This window comes from Lagopus muta, assembly GCF_023343835.1.
Source record: "Lagopus muta isolate bLagMut1 chromosome 37 unlocalized genomic scaffold, bLagMut1 primary SUPER_37_unloc_2, whole genome shotgun sequence".
In the NCBI taxonomy this organism is placed as follows: Eukaryota; Metazoa; Chordata; class Aves; order Galliformes; family Phasianidae; genus Lagopus; species Lagopus muta.
Genome location: NW_026040163.1, coordinates 26,538 through 49,163, shown reverse-complemented (window position 1 = coordinate 49,163; position 22,626 = coordinate 26,538). Strand labels below are relative to the sequence as shown.

The 22,626-nt window shown below is 56.4% G+C and overlaps 2 protein-coding genes and 1 long non-coding RNA gene across 6 annotated transcripts in view; 2 read left to right on the top strand and 1 right to left on the bottom strand.

Annotated features, from left to right (window-relative positions):
* LOC125687531 (uncharacterized transmembrane protein DDB_G0289901-like) overlaps positions 1-849 on the top strand; it is a 6,849-nt gene extending 6,000 nt beyond the window's left edge. For both annotated transcript variants that reach the window (XM_048932698.1, XM_048932699.1), the window contains one exon: positions 742-849. The gene's annotated coding sequence lies outside the window, so the exon portion shown is untranslated. The remainder of the gene's footprint in view (positions 1-741) is intronic.
* On the top strand, positions 749-22,626 carry ARHGAP35 (Rho GTPase activating protein 35). Its single transcript, XM_048932697.1, is given in 8 exon segments — positions 749-1,087; positions 1,089-1,154; positions 1,156-4,563; positions 10,559-10,703; positions 16,047-16,124; positions 16,201-16,332; positions 20,655-20,760; positions 22,258-22,626. Coding segments are annotated over 8 exon segments (4,485 nt in total). The 5' UTR covers positions 749-898; the 3' UTR covers positions 22,619-22,626.
* LOC125687532 (uncharacterized) lies at positions 16,361-20,160 on the bottom strand. Of its 3 annotated transcripts, none has more exons than XR_007374128.1 (3): positions 20,116-20,160; positions 18,130-19,104; positions 16,361-17,467 (listed from the first exon to the last, which is right to left on the bottom strand). It is a non-coding gene; the product is annotated as an uncharacterized LOC125687532 (long non-coding RNA). The 3 variants fall into 3 exon arrangements; XR_007374127.1 differs by lacking the exon at positions 20,116-20,160 and adding an exon at positions 19,456-19,857; XR_007374129.1 differs by lacking the exon at positions 20,116-20,160 and adding an exon at positions 19,456-19,857 and having other exon boundaries at positions 16,361-17,368.

The window sequence follows — 22,626 nt, the reverse complement described above, 5'->3', positions numbered from 1 at the left end:
CTCAAATATTACTGCAGAATTGTCCCCATTTTCAGTGCATTTATGGCAGAATTGTCCCCATTTTCAGCCCAGTTTTCATCCCTCAGCCCCACACTCAGATATTAACGCAGAATTGTCCCCATTTTCAGTGCATTTATGGCAGATTTGTCCCCATTTTCAGCCCATTTCCCCTCCTGCCGCCCCACACTCAAATATTACTGCAGATTTGTCCCCATTTTCAGTGCCTTTATGGCAGAATTATGGCAGAATTGTCCCCATTTTCAGCCCAGTTCCCGTCCTGCAGCCCCACACTCAAATATTAACGCAGAATTGTCCCCATTTTCAGTGCATCTATGGCAGAATTATGGCAGATTTGTCCCCATTTTCAATGCATTTATGGCGGAATTGTCCCCATTTTCAGCCCATTTCCCTTCCTCAGCCCCACACTCAAATATTACTGCAGAATTGTCCCCATTTTCAGTGCATTTATGGCAGAATTGTCCCCATTTTCAGCCCATTTCCCATCCCTCAGCCCCACACTAAAATATTGCTGCATAATTGTCCCCATTTTCTGTACATTTATGGCAGAATTATTGCAGATTTGTCCCCATTTTCAGTGCATTTATGGCAGAATTATTGCAGATTTGCCCCCACTTTCAGTGCATTTATGGCAGAATTGTCCCCATTTTCAGCCCAGTTGTGCCAGATTTGCCACACAATCCCTCCTGCCCCACCATTCTGACTCTCCTTTCTGTCCCCCAGGGGCCCCCGTCGGCCGCCCGACCTCAGCCCCCCGCCGGCCCTGAGCTGCCCCACGGCCATGGGGACGCTGGCGTCGTGGTGAGCCCCTCTGCCGAGCGCCCATCCCCGCTGCCACCGATCCTCTGGGCAGGGCTTGGGACAGGATGCGCGGACGACGATGATGATGGCGAGGAAGCAAGATGCCCGCATCCCCACCTACAACATTAGCGTGGTGGGTTTATCCGGGACGGAGAAGGAGAAGGGGCAGTGCGGCGTGGGCAAGTCGTGTCTCTGCAACCGCTTCGTGCGGCCCAGCGCCGACGAGTTCCACCTGGACCACACGTCCGTCCTCAGCACCAGCGACTTCGGGGGGGCGGGTGGTCAACAACGACCACTTCCTCTACTGGGGGGAGGTGCTGCGGTCGCTGGAGGATGTGCGCGGAATGCCGGGCCCACGTGGTGGAGCAGACGGAGTTCATCGACGACCAGACCTTCCAGCCGCACCGCAGCACCGCGCTGCAGCCCTACATCAAACGCGCCGCGGCCACCAAGCTGGCGTCGGCCGAGAAGCTGATGTATTTCTGCACCGACCAGCTGGGCTTGGAGCAGGACTTTGAGCAGAAGCAGATGCCGGACGGGAAGCTGTTGGTGGACGGCTTCCTGCTCTGCATCGACGTCAGCAGGGGGATGAACCGCAATTTCGACGAGCAGCTCAAGTTCGTCTCCAACCTCTACAACCAGCTGGCCAAGACCAAGAAGCCCATCGTGGTGGTGCTGACCAAGTGCGACGAAGGCGTGGAGCGCTACATCCGCGACGCGCACGCCTTCGCCCTCAGCAAGAAGAACCTGCAGGTGGTGGAGACGTCGGCTCGCTCCAACGTCAACGTGGACCTGGCGTTCAGCACGCTGGTGCAGCTGGTGGACAAGAGCCGCGGGAAGACCAAAATCATCCCCTACTTCGAGGCGCTGAAGCAGCAGAGCCAGCAGATCGCGGCCGCCAAGGACAAATACGAGTGGCTGGTGAGCCGCGTCGTCAAGAGCCACAACGAGACGTGGGCCGCCGTCAGCCACAAGATGCAGCCGGCGCCGGAGTACCAGGACTACGTGTACCTGGAGGGCACGGCCAAGGCCAAGAAGCTCTTCCTGCAGCACGTGCAGCGCCTGAAGCAGGAGCACATCGAGCGCAGGAGGCGGGCGTACCTCGCGCTGCTCCCGCAGGCCTTGGACGCGCTGGTCCCCAACCTGGACGAGATCGACCACCTGAGCTGCGCCAAGGCGCGGCGGCTCCTGGAGGGGAAGGGGGATTTCTCCAAGTGGTTCGTGGTGCTGGACGAGACCCCGTGGGACGCCACCGGCCACATCGACAGCGCCGACACCGAGCGCGTCCCCTTCGACGTGCTGGAGACGCCGGAGGCCGAGCAGCTCTACGAGGCGCACCTGGAGCGGCTGAGGAAGGAGCGGAAGCGCGCCGAGATGCGCAGGGCTTTCCAGGAGAACCTGGAGGCGTCGCCCTTCGTGACGCCCGGCAAGCCCTGGGAGGAGGCGCGCAGCTTCATCATGAACGAGGACTTCTACATGTGGCTGGAGGAGCCGGTCTACATGGACATCTACGGCAGGCACCAGAAGCGCATCATCGAGAGGGCCAAGGAGGAGTTCCAGGAGCTGCTGCTGGAATACTCGGAGCTCTTCTACGAGCTGGAGCTGGACGCCAAGCCCAGCAAGGAGAAGATGGGCGTCATCCAGGAGGTGCTGGGCGAGGAGCAGCGCTTCAAGGCGCTGCGGAAGCTGCAGGCGGAGCGCGACGCGCTCATCCTGAAGCACATCCACTTCGTCTACCACCCGACCAAGGAGACGTGCCCCAGCTGCCCGCTGTGCGTCGACTCGCGCGTCGAGCAGCTCCTGGGCGCCCGCAGCGCCCGCCCGGCCGAGCGCAACCAGAAGAACTTCCTCTCGGATCCCAACGTCGACCGCATCAACCTGGTGATCCTGGGCAAGGACGGCCTGGCCCGCGAGTTGGCCAACGAGATCCGGGCGCTGTGCACCAACGACGACAAGTACGTCATCGAGGGCAAGATGTACGAGCTGTCGCTGCGGCCCATCGAGGGCAACGTGCGGCTGCCCGTCAACGCCTTCCAGACGCCCACCTTCCAGCCCCACGGCTGCCTCTGCCTCTACAACTCCAAGGAGTCGCTCTCCTACGTGGTGGAGAGCATCGAGAAGAGCGCGGCGGGGCGGAGGGAGAACCACCCGGCCCACCTCCCGCTCACCCTGATGCTGGTCAACAAGCGCGGCGACGCGGGCGGCGAGACGCTGCACAGCCTGGTGCAGCAGGGCCAGCAGATCGCCGGCAAGCTGCAGTGCGTCTTCCTCGACCCCGCCGCCGCCGGCATCGCCTACGGGCGCAGCGTCAACGAGAAGCAGATCAGCCAGGTGCTCAAGGGGCTGCTGGACTCCAAGCGGAACCTCAGCCTCGTCTCGGCGCCCCCGGGCCTCAAGGAGCTGGCGGACGCCGAGCTGCGCGTGGCCATGTGCTTCATGTGCGGCGACGCGGCGGGCGCCGACGAGCTGCTGGCGCCCATCCTGCAGTCCCCGCTGTGCCGCCCGGCGCCGTGCGGCGGCTCCGTGCTGCTGGAGCTGAGCCTGGGGCAGCAGCGGCGGCGCGTGGAGCTCCTGCTGCTCTCCTACCACGCGGCCTTCGGCGTGCGCAAGAGCCGCCTGGTGCACGGCTACGTCGTCTTCTACGCGGCCAAGCGGCGCGCCTCGCTGGCCATGCTGCGCGCCTTCCTGTGCGAGGTGCAGGACGTCGTCCCCGTCCAGCTGGTGGCCTTCGTCGACGGCTCGGCGGACGTCGTGGAGAGCGACGTGAGCCGCGAGCAGGTGGCCGAGGGCGAGGAGATCGCTCAGGAGATCGACGGCAAGTTCGCCGCCGTGGCGTGCGGGCAGGCGCAGCCCAAACTGGACAGCTTCCAGGCCTTCTTCAAGGAGGCGCTGGACAAGAAGACGCTGGTGGAGGCCGTGCACATGTACGACCACGCGGCCGAGGCGTGCGGGGCGGAGGAGGCGGCAGGATCGCCGCGCGCCGCCTCGCCGCAGTGCAACTCCCACCCGCCCGACTCGGAGGAGGACGCGGAGCCGTCGCCCTACGGCTTCTGCCGGGACGAGGCGGCGCCGCCAAGGGAGCACTCGAAGCTCTCGGTGGAGCTGGAGGGGAACGACGGGCTGGCCTTCATCTCGGTGGTCAGCGCCTTCGAGAGCAAGCTCAACAGCAAAGTGCCTCCGCCGGTGAAGCCGAAGCCGCCGGTGCCCTTCGAGCTGGGCAAGGGGGATCTCCCCTACCTGGAGCAGGGCCAGAGGAAATCGGCGTCGTGCGGCAGCTGGCCGCCCGCCGACGCCTTCGACCCTTCGGATTACGCCGAGCCGCTGGACGCCGTGCTGAAGCCCAAGAGCGAGGAGGAGAACATCTACTCGGTGCCCCACGACAGCACGCAGGGCAAAATCATCACCATCCGCAACATCAACAAGAGCCAGCCCAACGGCGGCGCCAACAACGGCTCCGACAGCGAGGCGGACAGCAGCTCCCTGGAGCGCGGCGGCCGCAAGCCGTCGCTCCTCGCCAAACCCGCGCTCTATCGGACGCGCTGCGCCCGCCTCGGCCGCTTCGCCACCTACCGCAGCAGCTTCGGGGTGGGCAGCGACGACGAGCTGGGGCCCATCAGGAAGAAGGAGGAGGATCAGAGCTCGCAGGGCTACAAGGGGGACAACGCCGTCATCCCCTACGAGGCGGCCGACGGCGAGGATCCGCGCAGGAGGAACATCCTGCGCAGCCTCCGGAGGACCACCAAGGTGAGGCGGTGCTTTTCGGGGCCGTTGTGCGGGGATGGTTGGGGGATTTGGGCTCCTTCGCTCCAAAAGGTCTTCATCAATGACCTTGATGAGGGGATAATGGCCATCCTCAGCAAGTTTGTGATGATATGAAGTTGGGAGGATTGGCTGAAGGCCGTGCTGCCATTCAGCGAGAGCTGGACAGGCTGAGAGCTGGGCAGTAAGAAACCAGATGAAGTTTAACAAAAGCAAGTGTAGAGTCTTGCATCTGGGGGGGAATAATTGCATGCAGTACAGGATGGGGGATGAGCTGCTGGAGGGGAGCTCTGCACAGAGGGACCTGGGTGTCCTGGTGGACGACAGGTTGCCATGAGCCAGCAGTGTGCCCTTGTGGCCAACATGGCATCCTGGGGTGCATTAAAAGAGCGTGGCCAGCAGGTCAAAGGAGGCGATCCTCCCCCTCTGCTCTGCCCTGTGAGGCCTCATCTGGAGTAGAGTCATAGAATCATGGAATCATAGAATCACCAAGGTTGGAAAAGACCTCCAAGCTCCCCCAGTCCAACCGTTCCCCCATTCCCAACAGCTCCCACTGAACCCCGTCCCTCAACACAACATCCAGCCTTTCCTTCAACACCCCCAGGCTCGGTGCCTCCCCCACCTCCCTGGGCATCCATTCCAGTGCCTGACCACCCTTTCTGAACAGTAATACTTCCTCATGTCCAGCCTGAATCTCCCCTGCCGCAGCTTGAAGCCGTTCCCTCTGCTCCTATCGCTGATGACACGAGAGCAGAGGCCGACCCCCAGCTCCCTGCAGCCTCCCTTCAGCAGCCATAGAGAGCAATGAGGTCCCCCCTGAGCTCCTCTTCTCCATGCTGAACATCCCCAGCTCCTTCAGCCTCTCCTCATCTTTGTGCTCCAGACCCCTCACCATTTCATTGCCCTCCTTTGAACACGTTCCAAGGCCTCAATGCAGTGAGGGGCCCAAAACTGGACACAGCACTCAAGGTGCGGCCTCACCAGTGCTGAGCACAGGGGAACCATCACCTCTCTGCTCCTGCTGGCCATTTCTGATGCAGGCCAGGCTGCCATTGGCCTTCTTGGCCACCTGGGCACACTGTGGGCTCCTGTTCAGCCCAGCATCCATCCATACCCCCAGCTCCATTTCCTCTATGCTGTCCTCCAGCCACACCAGGCCTGCAGCATCGCCTGGGGTTGTTGTGGCCGAAGCGCAGGACCCGGCATTTGGCCTTGTTGAACCTCATCCCATGGGCTCCAGCCCAGCTCTGCAGCCTGTCCAGATCTGAGCACTGCGTCCAGTTCTGGGCTGCCCAGCACAAAACAGACAGGGATCTGTTGGGAAGAGAACAGCGGAGGGGCACCAAGATGGTGAAGGGCCTGGAGCATCTCTGCTATGGGGAAAGGCTGAGTGAAATGGGGCTGTGTCTCGCTCCAATTTATAGGAGGGAGAGGAGGTTCTTTTATTATCTCCATACCCAGCGTGAGATGAAGAAGCAATGGTTCAAATGTTGGTCCGAGCAGTTGATTACAAATCTTAACTAGGGAAATGGGGAAGACGGACGCTGTTATGAATGAGGGTAATGGGGAAGGGAAGGAGGGCGATAGAAAGGATAGGAAAGAAGAGGCAAGGAGTCTTTATAGGAAGCAAGAGGGACGCAGTCAGCACCATGGATCCAGCGTGGTCCGTAGTTCAGTCTTTGATTCAGTAGCGGTGGGTCGTCAAACAGAGTTGTCCTGTTGACAACAGTGACAAACGACCATGGTGATGACGGCCCCTTTTCAATGCTTTCAAAGTGGTTCAGTCAGCTCTCCTTGCAATGGCAGCTTCTGGCTCTGGGATCGCAGCAGAAACTCCTTTGTTCCCATCTTCCGGGCCTTGCCAGCAGATAAGAGGGAGCAGCGATGCCCATCTGCATCCTGTTTCGCACAGGACACGATGGTATCCACTGCATGCCGACCTGTGCGACTGCTGTAGGAACGGCTTTGGCAGGGGGTTGGACTCCATGAGCTCTGCAGCTCCCTTCCAACCCCTGCGGTTCTGTGATTCTATGGGTCCCAATGGGTCTCTATGGGTCCCAACGTGTCCCTATGGGTCCCAGTGGGTCTCTATGGGTCCCAGTGTATCTCTATGGGTCCCATTGTGTCTCTATGGGTCCCAATGGGTTCCAATGTGTCTCTATGGGTCCCAACGTGTCTCTATGGGTCCCAGTGTGTCTCTATGGGTCCCAACGTGTCTCTATGGGTCCCAATGTGTCTCTATGGGTCCCAATGGGTTCCAATGTGTCTCTATGGGTCCCAACATGTCTCTATGGGTCCCACTGTTCACTGGAACAGGCTGCCCAGGGAGGGGGGGGAGTCTATGGGTCCCAATGTATCTCTATGGGTCCCAACGTATCTCTATGGGTCCCAACGTGTCTCTATGGGTCCCATTGTGTCTCTTTGGGTCCCAATGTGTCTCTATGGGTCCCAGTGTGTCTCTATGGGTCCCAACATGTCCCTATGAGTCCCAGTGTGTCTCTATGGGTCCCAACGTGTCTCTATGGGTCCCAACGTGTCTCTATGGGTCCCAACGTGTCCCTATGGGTCCCATTGTGTCCCTATGGGTCCCAGTGTGTCTCTATGGGTCCCAACGTGTCCCTATGGGTCCCAACATGTCTCTATGGGTCCCAATGTGTCTCTATGGGTCCCAACATGTCCCTATGGGTCTCAAGGTGCGTCTATGGGTCCCAACGTGTCTCTATGGGTCCCAACATGTCTCTATGGGTCCCAACGTGTCTCTATGGGTCCCAATGTGTCTCTATGGGTCCCAACGTGTCTCTATGGGTCCCAACGTGTCTCTATGGGTCCCAACATGTCTCTATGGGTCCCAACATGTCTCTATGGGTCCCATTGTGTCTCTATGGGTCCCATTGTGTCTCTATGGGTCCCAACGTGTGTCTATGGGTCCCAATGTGTCTCTATGGGTCCCAGTGTGTCTCTATGGGTCCCAACGTGTCCCTATGGGTCCCAACATGTCTCTATGGGTCCCAGTGTGTCTCTATGGGTCCCAACATGTCCCTATGAGTCCCAGTGTGTCTCTATGGGTCCCAACGTGTCTCTATGGGTCCCAACGTGTCTCTATGGGTCCCAACGTGTCCCTATGGGTCCCATTGTGTCCCTATGGGTCCCAGTGTGTCTCTATGGGTCCCAACGTGTCCCTATGGGTCCCAACATGTCTCTATGGGTCCCAATGTGTCTCTATGGGTCCCAACATGTCCCTATGGGTCTCAAGGTGCATCTATGGGTCCCAACGTGTCTCTATGGGTCCCAACATGTCTCTATGGGTCCCAACGTGTCTCTATGGGTCCCAATGTGTCTCTATGGGTCCCAACGTGTCTCTATGGGTCCCAATGTATCTCTATGGGTCCCAACATGTCTCTATGGGTCCCAACATGTCTCTATGGGTCCCATTGTGTCTCTATGGGTCCCATTGTGTCTCTATGGGTCCCAACGTGTGTCTATGGGTCCCAATGTGTCTCTATGGGTCCCAATGTGTCTCTGTGGGTCCCAACGTGTCTCTATGGGTCCCAATGTATCTCTATGGGTCCCAACATGTCTCTATGGGTCCCAACATGTCTCTATGGGTCCCATTGTGTCTCTATGGGTCCCATTGTGTCTCTATGGGTCCCAACGTGTCTCTATGGGTCCCAATGTATCTCTATGGGTCCCAACATGTCTCTATGGGTCCCAACATGTCTCTATGGGTCCCATTGTGTCTCTATGGGTCCCATTGTGTCTCTATGGGTCCCAACGTGTGTCTATGGGTCCCAATGTGTCTCTATGGGTCCCAATGTGTCTCTGTGGGTCCCAACGTGTCTCTATGGGTCCCAATGTATCTCTATGGGTCCCAACATGTCTCTATGGGTCCCAACATGTCTCTATGGGTCCCATTGTGTCTCTATGGGTCCCATTGTGTCTCTATGGGTCCCAACGTGTCTCTATGGGTCCCAATGTATCTCTATGGGTCCCAACATGTCTCTATGGGTCCCAACATGTCTCTATGGGTCCCATTGTGTCTCTATGGGTCCCATTGTGTCTCTATGGGTCCCAACGTGTGTCTATGGGTCCCAATGTGTCTCTATGGGTCCCAATGTATCTCTATGGGTCCCAATGTGTCTCTATGGGTCCCATTGTGTCTCTATGGGTCCCAGTGTGTCTCTGTGGGTCCCAACATGTCTCATTCACATTCATTCCCATTGGGATCCCATTGCCGTTCCCATTGGGATCCCACATTCATTCCCAACTGGATCCCATCACTGTTCCCATTGGGATCCCACATTCATTCCCAACTGGATCCCATCACTGTTCCCATTGGGATCCCACATTCATTCCCAACTGGATCCCATCACCATTCCCAGTGGGATCCCACATTCATTCCCATTGGGATCCCACATTCGTTCCCAACTGGATCCCATCACCATTCCCAACTGGATCCCATCACTGTTCCCATTGAGATCCCACATTCATTCCCAACTGGATCCCATCACTGTTCCCATTGGGTTCCCACATTCACTCCCCATTTGGATCCCACATTCATTCCCAACTGGATCCCATCACCGTTCCTGTTGGGATCCCACATTCATTCCCAACTGGATCCCATCACCGTTCTCAATAGGATCCCATCACTGTTCCCATTGGGATCCCACATTCATTCCCAACTGGATCCCATTACCATTCCCATTGAGATCCCATCACTGTTCCCATTGGGATCCCATCACTGTTCCCATTGGGTTCCCACATTCATTCCCGACTGGATCCCATCACCGTTCCTGTTGGGATCCCACATTCATTCCCAATTGGATCCCACATTCATTCCCATTGGGTTCTCACATTCATTCCCAACTGGATCCCATCACCATTCCCATTGGGATCCCATCACCGTTCCCATTGGGATCCCACAGTCATTCCCAATAGGATCCCACATTTGTTCCCAATTGGATCCCATCACCATTCCCAGTGGGATCCCACATTCATTCCCAATAGGATCCCACATTCATTCCCCATTGGGATCCCACATTCGTTCCCATTGGGATCCCACATTCATCCCAACTGGATCCCACAGTCATTCCCAATAGGATCCCACATTCATTCCCATTGGGATCCCACATTCATTCCCAACTGGATCCCACATTCATTCCCAGTAGGATCCCACATTCATTCCCAACTGGATCCCATCCCCGTTCCTGTTGGGATCCCATCACCATTGCCATTGGGATCCCACATTCATTCCCAACTGGATCCCATCACTGTTCCCATTGAGATCCCACATTCATTCCCGTTGGGATCCCACATTCATTCCCAATAGGATCCCACATTCATTCCCATTGGGTTCCCACATTCACTCCCCATTGAGATCCCACATTCATTCCCAATTGGATCCCATCACCATTCCCAGTGGGATCCCACATTCATTCCCAACTGGATCCCATCACCATTCCCATTGGGATCCCATCACTGTTCCCATTGGGTTCCCACATTCATTCCCAATAGGATCCCACATTCACTCCCCATTGGGATCCCACATTCATTCCCAACTGGATCCCATCACCATTCCCATTGGAATCCCATCACCATTCCCAGTGGGATCCCACATTCATTGCCATTGGGATCCCACATTCATTCCCAACTGGATCCCATCACCATTCCCATTGGGATCCCATCACTGTTCCCATTGGGTTCCCACATTCATTCCCAGTAGGATCCCACATTCATTCCCAACTGGATCCCATCACTGTTCCCATTGGGATCCCACATTCATTCCCAACTGGATCCCATCACTTTTCCCATTGGGATCCCACATTCACTCCCCATTGGGATCCCACATTCATTCCCATTGGGATCCCATCACCAGCTGGACTTCCCTCCATTCACCGCAGGATGTGGGACGCTGGAACCCAAACCAACCCCATCAAATCAGGACATCCCATAACGCCGCTCTCTCCCCCTCCTTCCCCCCCAGAAACCAAAGCCCAAACCTCGGCCGTCGCTCACCAAACCCATGTGGGAGAGCAGCTACTTCGGGGTGCCGCTCAGCAGCGTCGTCAGCGCCGAGAAGCCCATCCCCGTCTTCATCGAGCGCTGCATCGAGTTCATCGAGGCCACGGGTGAGCGGCCGCAAGGCCCGGATGGTTGGGGGGTTTGGGGCTGGGGGCAGAGAGCACAGAGATCCTGGAGACCACAGAGACCCCAGAGATCCCAGAGACCCCAGAAACTACAGAGACTCCAGAGACCCCAGAGATCCTGGAGGCCCCAGAAACCCCAGAGACCCCAGAGACCCTGGAGACCCTGGAGATCCTGGAGACCCCAAAGACCCCAGAGATCCTGGAGGCCCCAGAAACTCCAGAGACCCCAGAGACCCTGGAGACCCCACAGACCCCAAAGACCCCACAGATCCCAGAGACCCCAGACACCCCAGAGATCCTGGAGGCCCCAGAAACCCTGGAGACCCTGGAAACCCCACAGACCCCAGACACCCCAGAAACCCTGGAGACCCCAAAGACCCCAAAGATCCTGGAGGCCCCAGAAACCCCAGAAACCCCGGAGATCCCAGAGACCCCAGAGATCCTGGAGGCCCCAGAGACCCCAGAAACCCCACAGACCCTGGAGACCCCAAAGTCCCCAAAGATCCCGGAGACCCTGGAGACCCCACAGATCCCAGAGACCCCAGACACCCCAGAAACCCTGGAGACCCCAAAGACCCCAAAGATCCCGGACACCCCACAGACCCCAGAGATCCTGGAATCCCCAGAAACTCCAGAGACCCCACAGACCCCAGAGATCCCAGAGACCTCTGAGATCTTGGAGACCCCACAGACCCCAAAGAGCCCAGAAACCCCAGAGACCCCAGAGATCCTGGAGACCCCAGAGGCCCTGGAGGCCCCAGAGATCCTGGAGACCCTGGAGATCCTGGAGACCCCAAAGATCCCGGAGACCCCAGAAACCCCACAGACCCTGGAGACTCCAGAGACCCCAGAAACCCCGGAGATCCCAGAGACCCCAAAGATCCTGGAGACCCCAGAAACCCCAGAGACCCCAGAAACCCTGGAGACCCCAGAAACCCCACAGACCCCAGAAACCACAGAGATCCTGGAGACCCCAGAGATCCTGGAGGCCCCAGAAACCCCAGAGACCCCAGAAACCCTGGAGACCCCAGAGGCCCTGGAGACCCCAAAGATCCCAAAGACCCCACAGACCCCAGAGATCCCGGAGACCCCAGAAACCCCAGAAACCCCACAGACCCTGGAGACCCCAGAGGCCCCAGAGACCCCAGAAACCCTGGAGATCTTGGAGACCCCACAGACCCCAAAGACCCCACAGACCCCAGAGGCCCTGGAGACCCTGGAAACCCCACAGACCCCAGAGATCCTGGAGGCCCCAGAAACTCCAGAGACCCCAGAGACCCTGGAGACCCCACAGATCCCAGAGACCCCAGACACCCCAGAAACCCTGGAGACCCTGGAGACCCCAAAGACCCCAAAGATCCTGGAGACCCCACAGACCCCAAAGACCCCAGAAACCCCACAGACCCCAATGGCCCCGGAGACCCCACAGACCCCAGAGATCCCGGAGACCCCAGAAACCCTGGAGATCTTGGAGACCCCACAGACCCCAGAAACCCCAGAGATCCTGGAGACCCCAGAAACTCCAGAGACCCTGGAGACCCTACAGATCCCAAAGACCCCAGAAACCCTGGAGACCCCAGAGATCCTGGAGACCCCAGAGACCCCAAAGATCCTAGAGACTCCAGAAACCCCACAGACCCCAGAAACCCTGGAGATCTTGGAGACCCCACAGACCCCAAAGACCCCAGAAACCCCACAGACCCTGGAGACACCACAGATCCCAGAGACTCCAGAGATCCTGGAGACCCCAAAGTCCCCAAAGATCCCGGAGACCCCACAGACCCCAGAGATCCTGGAGGCCCCAGAGACCCCACAGACCCCAATGACCCCGGAGATCCCAGAGATCCCAGAAACCCCGGAGATCCCAGAGACCCCAGAGATCCCGGAGACCCCAGAAACCCCAGAAACCCTACAGACCCCAATGGCGCCGGAGACCCCACAGACCCCAGAGATCCCGGAGACCCCAGAAACCCTGGAGATCTTGGCGACCCCACAGACCCCAAAGACCCCACAGACCCTGGAGACCCCAGAGATCCTGGAGACCACAGAGACCCCAGAAACCCTGGAGATCCCAGAGGCCCTGGAGACCCCAGAAACCCCACAGACCCTGGAGACCCCACAGACCCCAGAAACCCCGGAGATCCCAGAGACCCCAGAGATCTTGGAGACCCCAGAAACCCCACAGACCCCAGAAACCCCAGAGACCCCAGAGGCCCTGGAGACCCCAGAAACCCTGGAGACCCTGGAAACCCCACAGACCCCAGAGATCCCGGAGACCCCAGAGACCCCAGAGACCCTGGAGACCCCACAGATCCCAGAGACCCCAGAGGCCCCAGAGACCCCAGAAACCCTGGAGATCTTGGAGACCCCACAGACCCCAAAGACCCCACAGACCCCAGAGATCCTGGAGGCCCCAGAAACTCCAGAAACCCCAGAAACCCCAGAGACCCTGGAGACCCCACAGACCCCAGAGATCCTGGAGGCCCCAGAAACTCCACAGACCCCAGAGACCCCAAAGACCCCAAAGATCCCGGAGACCCCACAGACCCCAGAGACCCCAAAGATCCCGGAGATCCCAGAGATCCTGGAGACTCCAGAAACCCCACAGACCCCAGAAACCCTGGAGATCTTGGAGACCCCACAGACCTCAAAGACCCCAGAGACCCCAGAGATTCCAGAGACCCCACAGACCCTGGAGACCCCACAGACCCCACAGATCCCCACCTGCTCAGCTCCACGCAGCAGATTTCAACTCCGCCGCCTTTGATGCCGCTCTCGCCCCCCATTTCCTGGCATTCCTCGCTTCTTTTCACCTTTTTCCTGCCCTTCCCCTTCACTTCCCTCCTCTGTTCCCCTTTTTTCCTCCTCTGTTTGCCATTTTCCTCTGCTTTGCACTCGTTCTGGTGGCTCTTTTTCCATTCAACATCTTTGGCCCCGAATTCTCCTCCTTTTCCCCCAAATTCAGCACCTTTTGCCCCAAATTCTCCTCTTTTCCCCCAAATTCAACATCTTTTGCCCCAAATTCTCCTCTTTTCCCCCAAATTCAACATCTTTTGCCCCAAATTCAGCACATTTTGCCCCTTATTCTCCTCCTCTACCCCCAAATTCAACATCTTTTGCCCCAAATTCAGCACGTTTTGCCCCAAATTCTCCTCTTTTCCCCTACATTCAACATCTTTTCCTGCAAATTCTCTTCTTCTCCCCAAATTCAGCACATTTTCCCCCTAATTCAACACGTTTTACCCCTTATTCTCCGCTTTTCCCCCAAATTCAACATCTTTTCCCCCAAATCTCCTCTTTCCCCCAAATTCAGCACATTTTCCCCCAAATTCAACGTCTTTTCCCCCAAATTCAACACATTTTGCCCCAAATTCTCCTCTTTCCCCCAAATTCAGCACATTTTGCCCCTTATTCTCCTCCTTTTCCCCCAAATTCAACATCTTTTCCCCCACATTCTCCTCCTTTTCCCCCAAATTCAGCACATTTTGCCCCTTATTCTTCTCCTTTTCCCCCAAATTCAGCACATTTTGCCCCAAATTCAACACATTTTGCCCCAAATTCAGCACGTTTTGCCCAAAATTCTCCTCTTTTCCCCCACATTCAACATCTTTTCCCCCAAATTCTCCTCTTTTCCCCCAAATTCAACACATTTTGCCCCAAATTCAGCACGTTTTGCCCCTTATTCTCCTCCTCTACCTCCAAATTCAACATCTTTTGCCCCAAATTCAACACATTTTCCCCCAAATTCTCCTCTTTTCCCCCACATTCAACATCTTTTCCTGCAAATTCTCCTCTTCTCCCCAAATTCAGCACATTTTCCCCCTAATTCAACACGTTTTACCCCTTATTCTCCTCCTTTTCCCCCACATTCAACATCTTTTCCCCCAAATCTCCTCTTTCCCCCAAATTCAGCACATTTTGCCCCAAATTCAACGTCTTTTCCCCCAAATTCAACACATTTTGCCCCAAATTCAGCACATTTTCCCCCAAATTCTCCTCTTTCCCCCAAATTCAGCACATTTTCCCCCACATTCTCCTTCTTTTCCCCCAAATTCTCCTCTTTTCCCCCAAATTCAACATGTTTTGCCCCTTATTCTCCTCCTTTCCCCCAAATTCAGCACCTTTTGCCCCAAATTCTCCTCTGCCTCCAAATTCAACACATTTTGCCCCAAATTCAGCACATTTTGCCCCAAATTCTCTTTTCCCCCACATTCAACATCTTTTCCTGCAAATTCTCTTCTTCTCCCCACATTCAGCACATTTTCCCCCTAATTCAACATCTTTTCCCCCACATTCAGCACATTTTCCCCCTAATTCAACACGTTTTACCCCTTATTCTCCTCCTTTTCCCCCAAATTCAACATCTTTTCCCCCAAATCTCCTCTTTCCCCCAAATTCAGCACATTTTGCCCCTTATTCTCCTCCTTTTCCTCCAAATTCAACATCTTTTGCCCCAAATTCTCCTCTTTTCCCCCACATTCAACATCTTTTCCTGCAAATTCTCTTCTTCTCCCCAAATTCAGCACATTTTCCCCCCTAATTCAATGTCTTTTCCCCCAAATTCAGCACATTTCCCCCCAAATTCAACATGTTTTGCCCCTTATTCTCCTCCTTTTCCTCCAAATTCAACACATTTTGCCCCAAATTCTCCTCTGCCTCCAAATTCAACACATTTTGTCCCAAATTCAACCTCTTTTCCCCCAAATTCTCCTCTTTTCCCCCAAATTCAGCACCTTTTTCCCCTTATTCTCCTCCTCTACCTCCAAATTCAACATCTTTTGCCCCAAATTCAGCACGTTTTGCCCCAAATTCTCCTCTTTTCCCCCACATTCAACATCTTTTCCTGCAAATTCTCTTCTTCTCCCCAAATTCAGCACATTTTCCCCCTAATTCAATATCTTTTCCCCCAAATTCTCCTCTTTTCTCCCACATTCAACACGTTTTGCCCCTTATTCTCCTCCTTTTCCTCCAAATTCAACACATTTTGCCCCAAATTCTCCTCTTTTCTCCCACATTCAACACGTTTTGCCCCTTGTTCTCCTCCTTTTCCCCCAAATTCAACATCTTTTCCCCCACATTCTCCTCCTTTTCCCCCAAATTCAACACGTTTTGCCTCTTATTCTCCTCCTTTTCCTCCAAATTCAACACATTTTGCCCCAAATTCTCTTTTCCCCCAAATTCAGCACATTTTCCCCCAAATTCTCCTCCTTTTCCCCCAATTTCTCCTCCTTTCCCCCAAATTCAGCCCATTCTGCCCCACGTTCTCCCCTTTTTGCCCCCACTGCAGCTCTTTTTGCCCCACATTCACCACCTTTCCTTCCCCAGGGCTCAGCACCGAGGGCATCTACCGCGTGAGCGGCAACAAGTCTGAGATGGAGAGCCTGCAGCGGCAGTTTGACCAGGGTAAGCGGCTCCCCTCTCCTCCCACCCCATTTGTGGGGAGCCGTGCTGTGACCGTGGGCCCCCCATCTCCCCACAGACCACAGCCTGGACCTGGCCGAGAAGGATTTCACCGTCAACACGGTGGCCGGGGCCATGAAGAGCTTCTTCTCCGAGCTGCCTGAGCCCTTGGTGCCCTACAGCATGCAGGTGGAGCTGGTGGAAGCCCACAGTGAGTAGGGGTGGCGAAGGGAAGGGGGGTGGGACCCCAAATCCCTGCCCTGGGGGGGGGTTCTGTGCCCCCAGGTTGCGGTGGGTCGTGGCCTCGCGTCTCCGTTGTCACGGCATTGGGGAATGGTTGGGTTTGGAGGGGATCTTAAAGGGCCACGGGATCCCAGGGTGGGTGGCTGGGGGACCTTGGGGATCGTGGAGCCGTGGGATCCTCCAGTGGTTGGGTTGGAAGAGATCTTTAGGATCAGGGAACCATGGGATCCTGCAGTGGTTGGGTGAGACGGGACATCGAAGGTCACAGAGCTGTGGGATCCTACAGGGATCGAGGTGGGAGAGGCCTTGAAGGTCACGAAACCTTGGGATCCTGCAGAGGTTGGGTTGGGGGGACCTTCAGGATCGGGGAACCATGGGATCCTCCATGATTGGGTTGGGGAGATCTTTAGGATCACAGAACCATGGGATCCTCCATGATTGGGTTGGGGAGATCTTTAGGATCACAGAACCATGGGATCCTACAATGGTTGGGTTGGGGGGACCTTTAGGATCAGGGAACCACAGGATCCTGCATGATTGGGTTGGAAGGGATCTTTAGGATCAGGGAACCATGGGATCCTATAATGGTTGGGTTGGAAGGGACTTTTAGGATCGGGGAACCGTGGGATCCTCCATGGTTGGGTTGGAAGAGACCTTTAGGATCAGGGAAGCATGGGATCCTCCAATGGTTGGGTTGGGGGGACCTTCAGGATCGGGGAACCACGGGATCCTCCATGGTTGGGTTGGAAGGGACCTTTAGGATCGGGGAACCATGGGATCCTCCATAGTTGGGTTGGAAGGGACCTTCAGGATCAGGGAACCATGGGATCCTCCATGGTTGGGTTGGAAGGGACTTTTAGGATCGGGGAACCATGGGATCCTACAGTGGTTGGGTTGGGGGGACCTTTAGGATCAGGGAACCATGGGATCCTCCATGGTTGGGTTGGAAGGGACCTTTAGGATCAGGGAACCATGGGATCCTCCATGGTTGGGTTGGAAGGGATCTTTAGGATTGGGAATCACAGGGTCCCCCATGATTGGGTTGGAAGGGATCTTTAGGATCAGGGAACCATGGGATCCTCCATGGTTGGGTTGGAAGGGATCTTTAGGATCAGGGAACCACAGGATCCCCCATGATTGGATTGCAAGGGATCTTTAGGATTGGGGAACCACGGGATCCTCCATGGTTGGGTTGGAAGGGATCTTTAGGATCAGGGAACCACAGGATCCCCCATGATTGGATTGCAAGGGATCTTTAGGATTGGGGAACCACGGGATCCTCCAATGGTTGGGTTGGAAGGGACCTTTAGGATCAGGGAACCATGGGATCCTGCATGGTTGGGTTGGAAGAGACTTTTAGGATCGGGGAACCATGGGATCCCCCATGATTGGGTTGGAAGGGATCTTTAGGATCAGGGAACCACGGGATCCTACAATGGTTGGGTTGGAAGGGACCTTTAGGATCAGGGAACCATGGGATCCTACAATGGTTGGGTTGGAAGGGACCTTTAGGATCAGGGAACCATGGGATCCTACAATGGTTGGGCTGGAAGGGATCTTTAGGATCACAGAACCTTGGGATCCTACAATGGTTGGGTTGGAAGGGATCTTTAGGATCCCAATCCAATCATGGGGGATCCTGTGGTTCCCTGATCCTAAAGGTCCCTTCCAACCCAACCATGGGGGATCTTGTGGATCAGGGAACCACAGGGTACCTTTAGGATCAGGGAACCACAGGATCCCCCATGATTGGGTTGGAAGGGACTTTTAGGATCGGGGAACCCCGGGATCCCCCATGATTGGGTTGGAAGAGACCTTTAGGATCAGGGAAGCATGGGATCCTCCAATGGTTGGGTTGGGGGGACCTTCAGGATCGGGGAACCACGGGATCCTCCATGGTTGGGTTGGAAGGGATCTTTAGGATCAGGGAACCATGGGATCCTACAATGGTTGGGTTGGAAGGCATCCTAAAGGTCCCTTCCAACCCAACCATGGGGGATCTTGTGGATCAGGGAATCACAGGGGACCTTTAGGATCAGGGAACCATGGGATCCTACAGTGGTTGGGTTGGAAGGGACCTTTAGGATGCCTTCCAACCCAACCATTGCAGGATTGAAGGGACCTTTAGGATCCCTTCCAACCCAATCATGGGGGATCCCGTGGTTCCCCGATCCTAAAGGTCCCCCCAACCCAACCATGGGGGATCTTGTGGATCAGGGAATCACAGGGGACCTTTAGGATCAGGGAACCATGGGATCCTCCATGATTGGGTTGGAAGGGATCTTTAGGATCAGGGAACCATGGGATCCTCCATGATTGGGTTGGAAGGGACCTTTAGGATCCCAACCCAACCATTGTAGGATCCCATGGTTCTGTGATCCTAAAGGTCCCTTCCAACCCAACCATTGTAGGATCCCGTGGTTCCCCGATCCTAAAGGTCCCCCCAACCCAACCATGGGGGATCTTGTGGATCAGGGAACCACAGGGGACCTTTAGGATCAGGGAACCATGGGATCCTCCATGGTTGGGTTGGAAGGGATCTTTAGGATCGGGGAACCCCGGGATCCCCCATGATTGGGTTGGAAGAGACCTTTAGGATCAGGGAAGCATGGGATCCTACAATGGTTGGGTTGGGGGGACCTTTAGGATCGGGGAATCACAGGATCCTCAGTGGTTGGGTTGGAAGGGACCTTTAGGATCAGGGAACCATGGGATCCCCCATGATTGGGTTGGAATGGACCTTTAGGATCACAGAACCATGGGATCCTCCATGGTTGGGTTGGAAGGGATCCTAAAGGTCCCTTCAATCCTACAATAGTTGGGTTGGAAGGGATCTTTAGGATCCCAACCCAATCATGGGGGATCCCGTGGTTCCCTGATCCTAAAGGTCCCCCCAACCCAACCATGGGGGATCCTGTGGATCAGGGAACCACAGGGGACCTTTAGGATCAGGGAACCACAGGATCCCCCATGATTGGGTTGGGGGGACCTTCAGGATCAGGGAACCGTGGGATCCTACAATGCTTGGGTTGGAAGGGACCTTTAGGATCAGGGAACCATGGGATCCTACAGTGGTTGGGTTGGAAGGGACCTTTAGGATCAGGGAACCATGGGATCCTCCATGGTTGGGTTGGAAGGGACCTTTAGGATCGGGGAACCATGGGATCCTCCAATGGTTGGGTTGGGGGGACCTTTAGGATCAGGAAATCACAGGGTCCCCCATGATTGGGTTGGAAGGGACCTTTAGGATCAGGGAACCGTGGGATCCTCCAATGGTTGGGTTGGGGGGACATTCAGGATCGGGGAACCACGGGATCCTCCATGGTTGGGTTGGAAGGGATCTTTAGGATCAGGGAACCACAGGATCCCCCATGATTGGATTGCAAGGGATCTTTATGATTGGGGAACCACGGGATCCTCCAATGGTTGGGCTGGAAGGGATCTTTAGGATCACAGAACCTTGGGATCCTACAATGGTTGGGTTGGAAGGGACCTTTAGGATCCCAATCCAATCATGGGGGATCCCGTGGTTCCCTGATCCTAAAGGTCCCCCCAACCCAACCATGGGGGATCTTGTGGATCAGGGAACCACAGGGGACCTTTAGGATCAGGGAACCACGGGATCCCCCATGGTTGGGATGAGGGGGACCTTCAGGATCAGGGAACCGTGGGATCCTACAATGCTTGGGTTGGAAGGGACCTTTAGGATCAGGGAACCATGGGATCCTACAGTGGTTGGGTTGGAAGGGACCTTTAGGATCAGGGAACCATGGGATCCTCCATGGTTGGGTTGGAAGGGACCTTTAGGATCGGGGAACCATGGGATCCTCCAATGGTTGGGTTGGGGGGACATTCAGGATCGGGGAACCACGGGATCCTCCATGGTTGGGTTGGAAGGGATCTTTAGGATCAGGGAACCACAGGATCCCCCATGATTGGATTGCAAGGGATCTTTATGATTGGGGAACCACGGGATCCTCCAATGGTTGGGCTGGAAGGGATCTTTAGGATCACAGAACCTTGGGATCCTACAATGGTTGGGTTGGAAGGGACCTTTAGGATCCCAATCCAATCATGGGGGATCCCGTGGTTCCCCGATCCTAAAGGTCCCCCCAACCCAACCATGGGGGATCTTGTGGATCAGGGAACCACAGGGGACCTTTAGGATCAGGGAACCACGGGATCCCCCATGGTTGGGATGAGGGGGACCTGAGCACCCCAAACCCCACAGGCCGGGAGCTGAGCGCCCCACTGCAATTCCCCCAAATCTCCCCTCTCGTCTCCGGACAGAAATCAACGACCGGGAGCAGAAGCTCCACGCGCTGAAGGAGGTGCTGCGCAAGTTCCCCAAGGAGAACTACGAGGTCTTCAAATACGTCATCGGGCACTTGAACAAGTAGGTTTGGGGGTTTCCCCCTCCCCAAAAGCCAGCAGTGGGGCTTGGAGTCGCCCCAAAACCTGAAAGCGGGGCTGAAGGTTGACGTAAAACCCACCGGCGTGGGATTGCCTCGAAACCCAACAACCGTTGGGTTGGAAGAGTCCTAAAAGGTGGTCGAACAGCAGAATCCCACAGGGGTTGGGGGGAACTCAGGGATCCCAGCATCCTGATGGGGTGGGGGGGATCTTAAAGATCACACAGCCCTCGGGTTCCCCCCACAGCCCAGCAGTGGGGCTCAGGGTTGACTCAAAGCACAACAGTGGGGTCTGGTGTTGCCCCACAACTCAACAATGGGGCATCGTGTCCCCCCAGAGTCCAACAGTGGGGCCAAGGTTTACCCTAAAAGCCAGCAGTGGGGATTGGAGTCACCTCAGAACTCAACAGTGGGGTTCAGGGTTACCCGAAAACCCAACAGTGGGGTGAGGGTCAACCCAAAACCCATCAGTGGGGCTCAGAATTGCCCCAAAACCCAATAATGAGGCTCAGGGTTACCCCTAAAACCCAACAATGAGGCTGAGGGTTACCCCAAAACCCAGCAGTGGGGCTCAGGGTTACCCTAAAGCCCTACAGTGGGGCTGAGGGTCGTCCCGAAACCCATCAGTGGGGCTCAGAATTGCCCCAAAACCCAGTAATGGGGCTGAGGGTCATCCTGAAACCCAGCAGTGGGGCTCAGGGTTACCCCAAAACCCAATAATGGGGCTCAGGGTTACCCTAAAGCCCTACAGTGGGGCTGAGGGTCATCCCGAATACCAGAAGTGGGGCTAAGAATTGCCCCAAAACCCAGTAATGGGGCTCAGGGTTACCCCAGAACCCATCAGCGGGGCTCAGGGTTACCCCAGAAGCCAACAGTGGGGCTGAGGGTCGTCCTGAAACCCAGCAGTGGGGCTCAGGGTTACCCTAAAACCCAATAATGGGGCTCAGAATTGCCCCAAAACCCAGTAATGGGGCTCAGGGTTACCCCAAAACCCATCAGCGGGGCTCAGGGTTACCCTAAAACCCAATAATGGGGCTCAGGGTTACCCCAAAATCCAACAGTGGGGCTGAGGGTCGTCCTGAAACCCAGCAGTGGGGCTCAGGGTTACCCCAAAACCCAATAATGGGGCTCAGGGTTACCCTAAAACCCAACAGTGGGGTGACGGTCAACCCAAAACCCATTAGTGGGGCTCAGGGTTACCCCAAAATCCAACAGCGTGGCTCAGGGTTACCCTAAAACCCAACGGTGGGCTGGGGGTCGTCCCAAAACCCATCAGTGGGGCTCAGAATTGCCCCAAAACCCATTAATGGGGCTCAGGGTTACCCCAAAACCCAATAATGGGGCTCAGAATTGCCCCAAAAGCCAACAGTGGGGCTGAGGCTCATCCCGAAGCCCAACCGTGGGTCTTGGGGCTCCCTCTCTCGCGTCCCCACACCATGGGGGCAGCGCTGGGCCCATCCCCTCCTCCTCCCCTCCCTCAGGGTGAGCCACCACCACCGCGTGAACCTGATGACGAGCGAGAACCTCTCCATCTGCTTCTGGCCCACGCTGATGCGCCCCGATTTCAGCACGATGGACGCGCTGACGGCCACCCGCACCTACCAGACAATCATCGAACTCTTCATCCAGCAGTGCCCCTTCTTTTTCTACCACCGCCCCATCCTCGACCCCCCCAGCGCCGCCCCGGCCTCCCCGTCGGCCGCCGTCCCCCCCCCAGGCGTCGTCCCCTTCGCCCCCATCGCGGCGCAGCCTTCGCCCCCCAGGACCCCTCCGCCGTCGCCGCAGTCGCCCGTCCAAGCGCTCGTCGCGGCCCCGCTCCACGCGGAGCAGCATTCGCTGTGAGCCGGGCC